Raw genomic sequence first — 15,478 nt, 5'->3', positions numbered from 1 at the left:
CCTGAACTTCAGAATCGTCACTGACAAAAAGTGGCAGAAAGTGACTTTGACAAGAACCCAAAGAAAACAAAACATCAGTCGCCATACTCTTTTATTTTTAAATGACAATTCCAATCCCAACGTGGTACTTTGGGCTCGGCCCCCGGTTCCTCACCCCACAGCCACCCGCAGCCCTGTCACCAAGCCCACGGGCTGACGGGCGCTCTCCGCGCACGCGCCGGCGGCCATTTTGGGGGGGGTGCTGGCCGAGGGGAGGGCTGCGGCGCGTGCGCAGTGCGCATGCGCGAGGCCCGCCCGCCGTCGGTTCGGGGCGGCTGAGGGGAGGCGGCGGAGCGAGGGCGGCCATGAGCGGGTTCGGGGCTGCGGCGCCGCTTTCGGCCTCCTCGGCTGCTGCGGGGGCCCGGAGCGGGAGCAGCGACAGCCTGGAGAAGATTGACATGTCCCTGGGTGAGCTGGGGGGGCGTAGGGTTGAGCCAAAGGGGGTGCGGAGCGAGCCAACGGTTCTTGGGGGGGGGGCCGTTATCGGCTGGGGATGAGCCCGGAGGCCTGAGGTGGGTCCCCGGGGTGGTAGGGGGGTGTCCGGGGCACGGCAGAGACCTGCTTCCCTTCTTCTGTCCTACCTCCCTTCCCCTGCCCTCCAAGCCTGTCAGGAAGGCGCAGGGCCGCGTCAGGCCTGCGGGCCTGGCTGCCCCTCAGGTGGGGCCCGCAACCTGGCACCCCTCATCGTTATATATTTCCAAACTAATTCTGCTCTGATCCTCGGCGCTGAGCCTACTTGGTAGTTGGCGGAACGTTTGGTGGATGCCTGGAGTACGTCTTCCAATCAGGGTCAGCAAAAACCTGGTGTTGTGGCTCCGAGACTGCTCCGTTTTGCTGCCAAAGCGTGGTGGATTGGTACCGCCAGGAGGTTCTCTTCAAACAGTGAAATCGTGGCTTGAATTGGAAGGCTACGGTAGACTTGGCTTTTGTGGATCACCTTAAAATAAGAGGATATGTACATTTTTTCCCTTTGTAGAGGATCCAGTGGAGTTCTTTGTTCTGGTGATGGTGATGACATGTAAAATGATGTTTAGAGTGTTTCTGAATGTCAAGTCCCATTACAGCATTCCAATAAATCTATTTTTATTTATAGACTAGCATACTGAGTCTTTGTTTCCAAGGTTACTAAGAATAAGGTCATTGATTCTCAGCGACTAGCTTATTTTCATAAAGTTGAATGTTTTCTTATTTGGCCAAATTAACTTCTGAATTTGCCACTGCTACACGTTCTGGGCATTGCCCAATAACAAATGGTGAAGAACTGTTGTGGTGTCATGGTGGCATTTTGGTTAAGAATCTGTAGAGGGTGGGTGTGTCCTTTAGCTTGTTTAATTGCAGGGGAAACTTGCATGAGAACAGTTTCGTCCCCACCTACTGTCCCTAAGTCATAGTTTTATGGCCTGCTGTAAACGAAGATAAGGTTCAGTCCCACATTGTCATGATGCTAAACTAGGAAATCTTAGGATCTAGATCTTAGTGTTGAGTGTTTTCTGACGTACTAATAAAGATTAAACCTATTTTTATTGCTAGTGTATGCAACTCATCTGAGGCTAAGCCTTCAGTTTGATAATATTCCTAAATTATTCTGCTGTTCCAGGTGTAATTTTAATCTCTGATCGTAGACACGGTAGGAGAACACATTCCTTAGTTAAGACCTGAAGAATAATGGTAAATTATAAAGATAACCTTTGTTTCCCCAAATAAGAGAACTGCTGAAACTTTAGTCCTTTTGTTTCAAAAACTTGCAAGCCTGTGTGCATCAACAGCTGGTTGTTTTGCAAAAATGGGATCTGAGATGGAGCAGATGAACTGTGAAACAAGGATCAATGTTCTCTGAACGTGGTAGTTTGCATCACAGGGACATTGGGGTGGAAGTACCCCTTATGCAGAAGTACACAGAGTCATAGAATCATTCAGGTTGGAAAAAACCTCTAAGATCATCCAGTCCAACCTTTAACCTCGCACTGACAAGTCCAGCACTAAACCGTGCTACTAAGTTCTACATCTGCGTCTTTCTTGAAGAGCTCCAGGGTCAGCTCTTCAAGACCCTGTAGATCCAAGGTTGGGGGTTTATCTTTTGCTCAGCACCAGTTTATTGCTGGTACTAAGCTTGAGCAATGCTTCCAGTTGAGTACTGCATTTGTCAGTGATATTTTGAGCTATTTTTGAGCTGGATACCATTTTGAAGTGGCTTTGGTTTCCGTTGTCATACAGAAAGGTTTGTTCAGGAATCCTTTCTCTAGAGACGAGCTCTTTGGTAAAGAAGTTTCTATAGCAATTGAAACCCGAGTGACCTGTATCAGCAGTCCTTTACCTAATGGATTTTTTTTCCAAATACTCATTCATTTTTGCAGCAAAGTAGGCTGATTTTCTCTTTACTTCAGTAGGATACAAAGCATTTGCTAACAAAATTTTGTGATTTTTTTCTGTTCGCTGTTTTCTCTTTTCTACCCCATCTAAGTCCATTTGAACTTGGTTAAATACAGCAACCCTGCTCCCTTCTCTCCCTGACTCAGAAAGGGATGTCCGTGTTTGTGGTAGCTCTCTGGAATATGACGTTTGTGTCAGTTGTGCTCCCACGACTGAGACGCAATAAAGTATAATTTGACACCTTTTATGGTGTTTTTGTAGACAAGCGAACAGTCAAGTGAAGGCATACCACAGCTGTTACTTTACACTTATCTCCTGAGTCAGCTCCCTGATTAGTGGATGAAATCAAGCTGGTGTGGCATGGTTTGCTATTGACAAGCCTGTTTGCTTTTCATGAATTTATCAGTTTATAATCTTACACATATTCTTAAACCCAGTAATAATTTGTTCAACCTTGTTCCCTACGACAATAGATAAGATGATTGCTTTGGATTGCAGGTACTTGGGGAGAGAAGTCTTGGTTGCTTTTTCCTGTCATCTGAACCTCAGTGAACTTACAAAGATAACTGGTAGCCTGAGTTCCTTTGTCTGATTTCATTGAGTAACATAGGATGAAAGAGCTAAGGCTTGAACTAACATTTTTTCTGTAGCCTGGAAGGTGTGAGAGTGAGATGGGATTACCTTTTCTTCAATAGTCTACAAAAACTAACAGATTATTTGTTAAATTTAATGATCTTTCAAGTGTCTTGGATGTTCTGAATGTGTGCAACAGCTTCTTTTTTTCTAGGACATTATATTATCAAATAAGGACTGTAGGACTAATAAGGACTGGATGCTTTATGGAGATATTACTGGGACCTCAACTTGTCTGTGCTGGTTTCTCAAGATTAACTGGCCTGTTTCACATAACTCTAAGTAGCTATGGTTTCTTTAGAACTAGAATATGTCTGCAATATGTCAAATCTTTTTTTTTTCCTTCTTACAGATGATATAATTAAGCTGAACAAGAAAGAAGAGAGAAAGCAATATTCCCCCAAAATGAAAAGAGGGCTTCATCAGAATCGAACTCGGCAGTTCAGGACACCAGGCTCCAAGTGGGGAATCCAACAACAGAAGGGTGGGTATATCAAATGCAATGTGGACTGTGAAATATTTTTGAGCTGAAATGTAAGCTCCTGAAAATGTACGGACTGACACAGTCGATTCGGGTGTTTTTCAAATAGAGTTATACAGTTTTGATTGTAATACAGCTTTTTGTGATGTGTTTACGTTTGTGTTTTTTTCCTGCTTTGGTATGAGAACAACATTGAGGTGTCTGGCCAACAGGGAGCTTAGGTACTTCATGGACTCTCTTGATGCAAGGAAGGATTGCCTTTCTTTCTGAATTTTTTTCCATTTTCTTTCAGTATTGGAAATTGCGTTAGTACTTGGTCCCTCAGAGATGGATGGAGAGTGTTCATGCCAAAACTCGTATATTAGGAAATGTGCAGGCCTTGCCAAACTTCGGAGCTTTGTGAAAAAGAGCCAATAGATTTATATATGCTAGGTAGAATTCTCCTAGTAGGCTTCCCAAAAATAGCTGTTACTGCAGTCTGTAGCGCTGCCTCTGGGACATACAGATGGATAGTGCAGGGTGTCTGAGTTGGCTTTTCTTGTTAAGACTTTGGGTTGCGAAGGAAGTACCACGTCAGCCTTCTTAAGTGTGTGCTTTTACAGTGGAGTACAGCAGTTGGGGAAAAAAATCACGTAGGCAGGGAGTGAAGAGGGGAAAAGTGCACAGTACCACCTTTACTGCAGATTTCCTGAGTAGCTGTCAGATTTTTCAATAAGTAGGAGTCATTTTTAGATGATTCCCAGGTATTAGTCTGGTACACGAAGAGCACCTGCTAGAAATAAAAACTGTTTTTGCTTACATTTAATTTTGAAAAGTAGCATTTTAGCACTGGTTCATACTGTCCATACAGAAAGTTTACCACCTCAGCTAACTAAATGTTTAGTATACGCAATTTCTTGTTAAGTAGCATTTGTTTAAAACAAATGCACATCTGTCTGGTGTATTCACAGTAATCCCCATGTTTTCTTTGTCACTGCTTAATATTTGTTGTAGCAGTAGTTTTTGTGTTCTTAGACCCAAATGTCTTTTGGAGATCAATGAAATGTCATGTAACTCAGAGTTGTTTTGCTTTTTAGACAAGCCAACATAACGGTGTTAATTAATTTGTGCATCTTTGGTAAATTGTTGACAGTACAGGAGAATGTTTTATGTCAGTCAGCTAAGCGTAAGACTATTTGTGGAGGTGAGAGAGTAAGTGAATTTAAGTGGTAGGTTATCAAGCGTAGGCTTCTATTTACAACCACAGTTCTCCAATGCAGTTGTTTGCGACCTAAAGGGCACAAAAGAAGCAAGTATTACAATTTAGAATTTTAGGAAGAACTTGAGCTTCAAACACAAAATCCGTAGTACAACTGTCTTGGCAGTTACTCTGAACTCTTGGAACTTTCCTCCCTTGTCTGCCCTTGTTCTAGGGAAAAAAAGGCAAACTTTTTTTCCAGAATTGCTAGCTTCGTGATTTGTTGAAACACTGAATAGCTTTAACTGCTCCATTCTAGATGGGTCCATACATTTCCTTCCATACGTTTCCTCCCATTGAAGCACCCCTCATCTGTATTGTTTTTGAGCAGAAGGTATCCTTAAATAGTTCTTCTGAGGATTTTAGTTATTACTTACTTATGACCAGTAGATTTACTGCTACTCCATTGCCATTGAAGTTATTCTGATAAGTGGCAAATCCTCTCTTGTGTGTGGACAGCTACAGAAACCACAAATGATGAGCATTCAATTCCCTCTGGTTTTAGAAGTTGCTGCCAAACTCTCTGAAAGGAAGCAAGGAACTCGAGCTGGGACTTTCTCAGCTTTTGTGGGGAGAAGCAGAGAGATCATTGTCCATTTGAATAAAAGTTGTCCTTGGTGATACACAGAATGCAACTGCACAAAACCCTGGGCAGCCTGAGCTGACTTTGAAGTTGTCATTTCATTGAGCAGAGCTTGGTCCAGAGAGCTTGTGAGGTCCCTTCCAGCCTAAATAACTCTGTTTTTCAGCTTTTCTTTTAACGGGGAAGAGCATTTGTTAACTGTCTACACGGTGTGGTTACATAGCAGTTTCTCAACAGCAGATTTATCCAAGCTAGGTTCTGATCCACAGCTTGCCTCATGATCGGGTCTCATGAGGAAGCACAGATCTGTCATCAGTGCTACGAAGTCACATATGTCAGGACTAGATGTGTCTGTTTCTGCAGAGCTGACTTCTCAGTCTTAAATTTATCTTGCAGTCTGAGGTTCTAGAGGGGATGCTAACTTGGGGATAAAACCAAGGCATGGTACGTTTACATAACGTGAAGATAAATGGCTCCAGACAGGGTTAACCAAACCCTTGTAACTGGAGACTTGAGATGTTTATACTACAGACCTCAGACTTGCAAGCCTTTTATATCCAAAGACAGCTGTCATTTCTCAGTCTTGTGTAGACTGCCATGCAGGCTTCTAATTGAAAACACTTTAAATGTGATCTAATTCATATACTGTTTAATATGGTTTTGTGGGCCACTTGCTATATTCTTTTTTTTCTTATGTCTTGGGAACCACTGATGTACATAATAAGCTTTGAAGTTGCTTTTTTTCTCTTTTTTTTTTTTCTTTATTAAGTTGGTAATTTGAAGTCTGCTGAATTGCTGGGGACCTGAATTATTTGGTTTGATTTTGTGTTACTCAGCACTTGATGATGGTCCATTTTGGTGTATTTGGTAGTTTCCTATGCCAGAAGTTGTCCCTGCAGACATGTCAAATAACAAGTTTTCAACGTTAATTAATTCAGTGAAGGAAAGCAAAATTGTGATCTGTATGAGAAGGTGATTATTGTTGTGCTAGTTGTAGAGCCAGACTTAATAAAATAACTGAATGACCAAACTGTCTTCAAGCGTAGTGATATTTTCTGCTCTAAGGCTAGAAGTGTGCAGCCAAATAAACTGCGTTGCTTGCATAGCATTTTAACACAATAAACTTTGTATTTCAGTAAGAATTGTTGAACTCTTCAAATTTTTTTTTTTGCAGGTTACGGTAAAAATCGTTTGGGACACAGAAAGAAGATAGCAGGGAAGAAGCGTTCTTACGGAGTTAAAACTGGCTTGGCAGCCAAGAAAGCAATGGGTTCACGCAAAGGAATTAGTCCTCTGAACAGACAGCCACTTAGTGAGAAGGTAATTAATGCAATTCCAGTGGTTCATGTAATTGTCTGCATTAGGTGTAACCCTGACTTTGCTAAAACAACACATTAGAAATGGAACACAGTGGCTTCAGACTACTGCTACTGAAATATATCCCAGTATGCTGGTTCTATAGCATGCAGACACCTGGTACAACCTTCTATGAAATTGCGGGTGTGTTGGCTGAGTGGTTTTTTGTTTTGAGAGGGATGGATAGTGACGAGGTTTGAAAGGTTTTGAACACTTAGCAAGCCATGAAGATTGAAGCGCAGAAGTACGTTCTGTGAGAGTGTGTGAGTATTTATGGTATTTTTACAGGAAAAGCTCAGTTATTAGGATTTCTTGTCATCTGTGTTGCTTTGCTACAAACCAGTGATTCAACACACGTGCAGGTGTTAAACATGGGCCTATTACAAAAAAGAAGTTTTGCAAATACCTCTGTCAGTAGCCTCCCTCTTCTGCATTCCTTCAGTGCATTCCTACCTGCTCCATCTAGTCTGGTATTGTAGAACAGGGATTGCTTTTGGATTTGTGAAGAAGAGCAATTTTAAAGGTGTGTGTAGGAGGTATTGTCAGTTATATATAGGGAGGTAAAATAATCAAAAAGTAACTGCTAAGCTATGCTTTTTTTGGCCTGGTAAGGAGGGGAACATATGATTCATAACAGTATAGACGGTATTTCTCAAATTATAGTGAACTGTGAAAGCTGGGCAAAGCGAAATGTGTTCTGTAAGAAGCTTGTAAACAAAAATTGAAGGAAAAATCTCAGTTTCCAGGAAAACCTGACAAAGCTTGAAACAGCAGAAGCGCATAAACTTAAAATACACAGGAGAGAAATACAGATGCTTTTAAATGGCAATTCTAATATATGCCTGTTTCAGTTTAACAACTAGTTCATGAAATACTTTCCTTTTTAGAGATAGGAAAGGACTCAGTAATAAGTGTATGTTCAGGTTATAGCTATGTTGTTCCTAATTCAATTTAGTGTGCGTTTTTATATATATATTATACATATATATTGCATTTATTTATTTTCTTATTTTTAAGAACACACAGCGGAATTATCCAGTTTTGAAAAAGAAAACAAATTTGCAGAGACAATCTGATACGCAGAGAAAACAAATCCCAGTCCTCAGGAGGCCTGCTCCACTAAACAGAAGGTAAAATGCCACGTCTGCTTTCTGAGCTCTTCTCGATAACTTTCCATGATGAGTCTTGTTTCTGACAGAACTGTGTCCGAGGGAAAATGGTAGGTACTGGCAGTCGTAGTACTATCAAGACTGTCAGGTGTATGAAGTTTACTAGATCTGAAGCTGAACATGGTCTCGATACAAAGACAGATAGTTATTGCTGCGTAGAACACTTGGGAAGTACCTGCCTTTGTGAGCATCTGGTATTCTGCCTTCATTTAAATCATAGGCAGCCTACATGAAAATGGCCAACGTGGATTTCCATAGCTTCAAAGTGACAACTGTGGTTTAGTGAATTTTCTAAGTAAAATGTCTTTGTGGAAGCTGGTGCCATCTTCAGTTTCTTGGAAGGTATTGCATATTTTATTTGTGCCAGAATTGATCTGGATCAGTTGCAAACTGCAGCTGAACTTGTCTCTGTGATGGAAATTTTCACTGTGTGACTCTTGTGGAAACTGTAAACACAGCTTGTTTACAGTTACCAATACTGCTCTTTTTTATCTAATACAAAGTCCTGGAGGATATTAAAGTAAAAAAGCAGAATTTTTAACCTGTGACATAGGAGTCCTAATGCCAGGTGCTGCACTTGGGTCATAACAGCCCCATGCAGCGGTATAGGCTTTGAAGAGGGTGGCTGGAAAGTTGCCTGGCAAAGAAAGACCTGGGGGTGCTGGCCAACAGCCAGCTGAATATGAGCTGGCAATATGTCCAGGTGGTCAAAAGGCCAGTGGCATCCTGGCCTGCACCAGAAATAGTGTGGCTAGCAGGACTATAGAAGTGATTGTCCCTTTGTACCCAACACCACACTTCAAGTACTGAGTTCGGTTTTGGGCCTATCACTACAAGAAAAGCATTGAGTTGCTCAGGTGTGTGCAGAGAAGAGCAACAAAGCTGGTGAAGGGGGGAGAAAACAAGACATGAGGAGCGGCTGAGGGAACCTGGGCTGTTTAGTGTGGAGATGTCATCGCTCTCTGTAACTACCTGCAAGGAGGGTGTCAGTCTCTTTTCTCAGGTGACAAGTGATAGGACATGAGGTGACAGGAGCAAGTTCTGCCAGCGGAAGTTTAGACTGGCTGTCAGGAAGTGTTTCTTCACAGGAAGGGTGGTAAGGTATTGAAACAGGCTGCTCAGGGAGGTGGTGGAGTCACCATCCCTGGAAGTATTTAAGAGGTGTGTGGATGTGGCGCTTAGGGAAATGGTTCACCAGTGGACGTGTAGTGTTAGGTGGATAGTTGGACTTGATGGTCTTAGAGGTCTCTTCAAACCTAAACGATTCTATGGATCTATAATCTCTAGCCCTAAAAATTTCTCCATTTTTAAATAACATGTTTTTTTCCTAGTTGGTGAGAAGCTTATTGCAACTGAAATGTTATGCCTCAAAGAGGCAGCTTCGCAGATGTCCTTAGTGATGCATTGGGATGTTTCCTGACCTTCATAGTGGTCTCTCTTAAATGTTATCTATGGAGCCTTTAACTATATTTTCTAAATACTACAGGAATAACATGCAGTCCGCTTTTGCCAGAATTGGAAACAAACTAAATCAACAGAAAGACACTCGTCAAGCAACTTTCTTGTTTCGAAGAGGCTTGAAGGTAATAAACATTGCTGAAAACAAAGTTGTGCCGCAGATTTTGAGCTAACCCATAACATTGAAATTAATTAATCACCTTTGATCATCAGATCTAAGTAGAAACTTCAAGTAGACTGGAAAATAGGCACATGTTCTTTTGGAGACATGTACTTGTTCCCTTCAGTTATTGTAACCTATTCAGTCTTGCTTCCTATTTCAGCATAGCTCGACTGTTCTGAAGGGCATGGAACTTGGCTGAGTATTTGGAGATAGCCTTAAGCTATTAATTCTTCCTCTCAAAAGCAAATGTTAGAAAGCAATGCACAGCTTTCAACAGCTGCCTTCAGGTAAATGATAGAGCAGTAACATCTTTCAGAATCTGAATATGTCCATCTTATTTGTATTCAAAGAGGGTTTTTTAGTTATTTTGAGTAAGATTTAAAAAAAAAAAAGGGGGGATATGCAGTGAATGGTGTTCTCAGGTTTCATTCATGCCTTTATTCTACATCTGCTGTTATTTTAACTCTAGGTAGTTACTGTTTTCCATCCACAGGAATTGCAGAACTACAGCCATGGCTTTTCTTGCTGGCCTGGTAACGCTTTGGTGCATCTTGATAGTGTTTGCTGAAGTTCTCCAAGATGTTTTCATCTCTTTATTGGTTAAGTTACTTTATTGACGATGCTTAAAACATTTTAGGTTCTTAGAGTAATTTTCTTCCAATGCCTTACAAAGTTAATAGGATAGTTATTTCACGTCCCTCTGAAAGTACAGCCCAGTTTGTGCACAGTGTGTAAACAGCTTTAAACTTCTATTTTTGAACTGCTGTATTTCCAGCTTCTACAGTGGGAGCTGAAACAGTATGCAAATCCAGTGTCTGTATTGATGTGCTTTCAGGTGCAGGCCCAAGTGCAGACAACAGAAGATCTTGATAACCAGACACTAAAGAGAACTCGTCAGTAAGTATTTCACTTTGAAAACTTGAGTGTAGTTACTTTTTTGTACTGCTGTTCTCCGTTTAATTCTGGCTTCTGCTCCTAGCTATGGTAATAGAATGCTTTTTTCGTTCCCCTATAGACATCTCAACTGAGTGACAGCGATCCTCCCCCCTATTTTTCTCAGTTGTTTTCTAAATTATTTCTTAATTTAACTAGGAGGAGTTTATTTGCAATAAGACACTTGCAGGAAGGAGGGGGAAGGTGGTAACTTCAGAGGAACAGACTAGTTTCTCATGGATACTGCACAGATGAGAAGAAAAACTCAAATGTCAGTGCTCTCCTAAGCTCTTGATGCAATTTCCATTTTATTTGATACAAATATAGAGCCTATGAAGGAGTTAGGAAATATGCAAGGCAGACCACAAGATGGACACCTTCCGCTCTCACCCTTCATATTCATCTTGTATCATGTTGTTGGTAACAAAGCAGGCTGAGTAAATGTGGCTGCATGTGGTCTTTGTATTGGCCTATATTATGAAAACTTGCACGTTCCTTATTAGCCTGAGTTCTTCAAATGTGTGTCCAGATATTCTGACTGAAATTTCAGCAATATTTTTGTGATTTCTGTGTTTTCAAACTAGATGGCGAACTTCTACCACAAGTGGAGGGATTCTGACTGTGTCCATCGACAACCCAGGAGCAATCCTATCCCCACTGTGAGTTTGCGAAATAGTTCTGAAATGTTAACGTAAATGAAGTCGCTGTTCCTGAGCCATTTAGCAAGTTCCTTTTGGATAGTCTTTCATGTGACTTCACGTGACAGCTTCTTCTGAAGACTTCTAAATCTGTCCCGTTTATGAGTATTTCTGAGCTGTGTGTTAGTAATACCACAGCTGAGTTTAACAAGACATCTTCTGATCAGGAGCTTGATCTGCTGTGTAGAGTCGAAGAGTGGTGGGCTGGTAGATCTTCACCTTGTCTGCCCGTTCCAATTCAGGCTGTATTACAGCTGTTTTCCTTCCTGATCTGAATGAAAATGAATTTAGCATCTAGTTGATGAGTGATGGCAATAGTTTCTGCCTGACCAGTAATGACGCTGCTAGAACTGGGCTTAAAGCAAGCATTGCTGTATTTGTCTTCATGAAATTGAAGGTGCTGTTGATTCATGAGGTGTTTTATTTTAAAAATCTGTTGAGTAGCTTTTTCCATTATTAACATTTTATCTGCAGGGAAAACTATACCAGTTTTTATTTTACGTATTTACAAGAATAATTAACTGAATAATGGGTTTGTCAGTAAAAAAATAAAATTGCTTCCTTTTGGGACACTTGCTGTCTGATAACAGTAACAAATCCTACACTTTTATAGTTCTGCTTCACTTTAACCTCCTTGAATTTGAGCCCTCCAGCTAGTCAGCTGGCCTAATCAAATGGCATGATGAAAAGTTCATATTTCTATCAGCAATAAGGCTTCATTGCATAAAACATGTATTCATGGTGTCCGGTCTAATGTTCTTCTTTCACAGTTCCCAGAAATTGCGATTAACTCGTACTCCTGTGCCCCCATTTCTGATGAAGAGGGACCAATCTGAAGAGAAGAAGATTCCCAAAGGGGTTCCATTGCAGTTTGATATTAATAGTGTTGGAAAACAGGTAAATGTAGTTTCATTCCTTGACTGCGAAAGTAGTTTTAAGACAGATAAAATCTGGTGAGCCGGGCACTTTTCTCCTAGATTCGCTAGTGAAAAAAGGGGGAACTGGTGACGACTTCATTTCCACTTCTAGTTCTTCCACTAACTTGCTGTGTAACTTCAAGCAAGTACCTGAACTCACTGTTCCTGTTCCGCTAGTTTACATCTTGAATACCCACGTGCTTTAAATAGGATTTAAAATGCTGAATGCTTCTAAAAGCTTTCTGGTGTTCCTGCTGTGCTTGAATCAGGAAGCGTGCGTAATTCAGGAACAAGCGTCATTTGGTGGTGTAACCTGATTTTATAGGGCAACTTTTGCTATGCATCTAGCATTAAAAAAAAAAAAGGTGGGGTGAGAAAATCAAATGTGATCAGTGTGATGACACAACCACTTGAATGATTAATATTTTTCCAAAGTTTAATGAGGATGAGTGATCGGATGCAGAAATCTTAGTGCTGTCATTGATGAAATTCTTACAGGCTGACAGATGCCGGAGAATTTGACCACAAGATGAGGCTGTTCTTGTAATCAGCTCCTTGCTGCCATATGCAGAAAACTGTATAGGGTCAGGGCATTGGTCTGGATTTGTTCCTTTAATGAACAAGCAGTATGTCAAAAATAGTCTACTATTATATTGGAAAAACTATTTGAACTTTCGGACTAGAATCCAGTATGCAGCCTCAACTGGATGAACTGGAAAACAAACTGCATTATAGTGGTTAAACAGCTGTAGTTGTTGAAGTTACATAGAATCTGGGGAAATAGGTGTAGTAAAGTTCCCTTTTCAGTCTGTCTGTCCTTAGTTTAACTTTTTTACAGTTTTCTGAGTAGGCTGTCAGTCTTGGCATTGTGTACCATGTATTCTTAATAAATTCCAAGAAGTAGGAGCTCTTGATTTTTTTTAAATGGTGCAGGAAAGGATTAAACCAAATCAAACCTTTTTTTGTTTTAGGAATTTGAGTTAGGAGGTCAAGTGATGAAACCAAAGGAGGAAAAAAATATTCTTGTATTTATTACTTTGACTAAATTAACCTAATGTCTTTTAAGTTTATGAAATTATTTTATTTTTCAGACAGGGATGACACTGAACGAACGTTTTGGGATCCTGAAGGAGCAAAGAACAGCGCTGTCTCAGAACAAAGGAAGCCGTTTTGTAACCGTGGGCTAACCTGTCAAATGGACTTGAGCGCTGATCCCACCTACTTAAGAAAGTGAGATAAAAGTGGGCAGAAGAATATGGCGTATGTCCCTGAAATTCTCCAGACTTCTTGCTAAGATGGTGGCACTGTCTTTATTACTTTTACTTCGAGCAGTAAAAGACATTTTGCCCTGAGAGGGGGAAAACTGGGAAACTAATCTACTGGAGTAGCACCATCACCTGGTTGGAAAAGATTCTGTTGCCCAGCTGTTAACAAACACCAATTTTGGTTCATCTTGCAACCAATATTTAAACATGAAGTTAAAAGGTTTTTCTTTCTGTTTAGAAGTACTCGGTATCTGTTCTTTGACCCCCTGCTATAGTAAAGATTGTGTCAGTGTATCATTACAAATCCCACTTTAGGATGTTAGGGACCGCCTATGAACTTTCCTCTGGACTGCAGTTTGGCACAGAGCCTCAGTCCGTGAATACTTTAGTAGTGATGTAGCAGCGTTTTTCATGGGAGCATTGGTTGTACTTCTTTGTGCTTTTGAAGTTCTTTTTTTTTTTCCTTTCTTGAAGACTAAATGTTTTGCATTCTCTGTTTCACAAATAAAGCTGTTAGCTGAGACCCGTAATATGTAATTGGGATGGAGACTATTCTACTCTTATCCTTAAAAGTGGTCCAGACAATATTGGAGGAGTACTGCAGAGGCAGTATGAGAGTAACTTATATTACAAATATCTCAAGTTCGTTAGCATCCTCTGCAAATGGAGTTTATACATCTCCTATTTTTCTTAAACTTTTGCTTACTATTTCTTTTGTAAGTTTTTTTTTTTCTCAAACTTAATGCAATAACTTCAAATTTTTGAATAACTTCATAGGAATAAATGTAACAGTTCACAAGAAAGTCAGTGGCATGGTAGAATTCCTTACATTCCCAGACACAGGATTTTCATCTTGCAAACCTTGACCCAGAGGGTTTTCTGTGGCTCATAGAAATGGCCAGAGGCATGCAATGTAACGGCACTTGCTTGTATATACCAAAGAGAGGTAAAATGTGAAGTTGATCAAAATTTGTCAGGCGTCTTGAAATTGGGGAATGTCACTGGAAGAAAGTCCTCAGTGTTCCAGCGTGTGTAAGGCATTGAGCAGGAGCAGGTGGTCACTTGCTGCAGGCATAGCTTTGTGTATCCGAATCTGCAGGATGGTAAGGACTGGGGCATCCTCAATATTAATTTATGATTCCTAAAAGTGAGGCAGCTGTTCAGGAATAACATAGAGTTAAAACTGCTTCCAGCCCAGGAACTGATGAGTTTAACCCTGTTCTGTAGCAATGGAGTTTAGGTACAGCCACGTAAAAGACTGGTTGGTTGCTGCATCCACAAATGTTCATGGTGTTTGAAGTGGTTTTACTTCGTTTTATTTTTCTCAAAGAGTTTACATTGGACTTCTTACAGAACTGGTTTCCTTGCATTTTTATCTCAAATTCCAAGTTAACGAGCGTTTACTGGGGACTTCAATGTTTGAAGAGCATTGACTGTAGAAGGGCTTTCATTCATACAGCAATTTTAAAGTCCGAATGCATCCCTGATGCTATATAGAACTTAAACCCTTGTTTTTAATGTTGACAAATATACCTTAGCAGAAATGAACTAAGCATAACAGTGTTGTTTTTTCTTAATTACTAGTAGGATTTTTTTTGAAAAATAAAAGATGTCCCACTGTTAGAATTTGAGTAGATGATGTGGTGTCAGTCATTCTGTTTCAGTGTATACATTTTCCATGTGCCAGGATGCAACAAAAAAAAAACTCTTTTGCATCAACATAGATGCAAAACATTGATGCAATGCATCAAAAAAAAATGCTAGTTTGTATTTAATGAGAAGATGCTTTACACTGTACCTTTTGGTATTTTTTGGAGAAGTTATTACATTTGATCTATTCTGAAGCTGTTAATTTTTTTTTAAATAAAAAGTTACAGGTTTCGTGCTGTCTTGTCCCTGTTATAACCACTTGGGCAGTAATATGTTGGTTATATGCGCTTTCTGATATATCTTAAGGGGTTGTTAATGATTAAATCATTATTAAATGTTCTGAAGAATGTAACAAAAAATAGTCTAATTTGAAGAGGGCTTGCATTTGTTGCCTGTACTGGGAAAAGTAATTACTTTTTGCAGTGGTGCTGTAAAAGTTAACGTATATTTCAGTAGCTCTGTGTGGTGTGACTGTAGTAGCTGATATCATAATCTGACAGCTGATATCACAATCTAATACGGGTTT

The 15,478-nt window shown here is 40.4% G+C and overlaps 1 protein-coding gene across 1 annotated transcript; it reads left to right on the top strand.

The window, feature by feature from the left end:
• Nucleotides 1–248: 248 nt before the first annotated feature.
• FYTTD1 (forty-two-three domain containing 1) lies at nt 249–15,183 on the top strand. Its single transcript, XM_080604475.1, has 9 exons — nt 249–447; nt 3,395–3,526; nt 6,518–6,663; nt 7,717–7,829; nt 9,355–9,451; nt 10,325–10,386; nt 11,007–11,081; nt 11,891–12,017; nt 13,129–15,183. Exons 1-9 carry the CDS (start codon nt 345–347, stop codon nt 13,222–13,224), a joined length of 951 nt encoding a protein of 316 aa, XP_080460601.1. The 5' UTR covers nt 249–344; the 3' UTR covers nt 13,225–15,183.
• Nucleotides 15,184–15,478: the final 295 nt, after the last annotated feature.

Source organism: Anser brachyrhynchus, assembly GCF_964034855.1.
Source record: "Anser brachyrhynchus genome assembly, chromosome: 9".
NCBI lineage: Eukaryota > Metazoa > Chordata > Aves > Anseriformes > Anatidae > Anser > Anser brachyrhynchus.
Note: the sequence above shows the minus strand (reverse complement) of the source record. Positions and strands in the feature narration are given on the sequence as shown.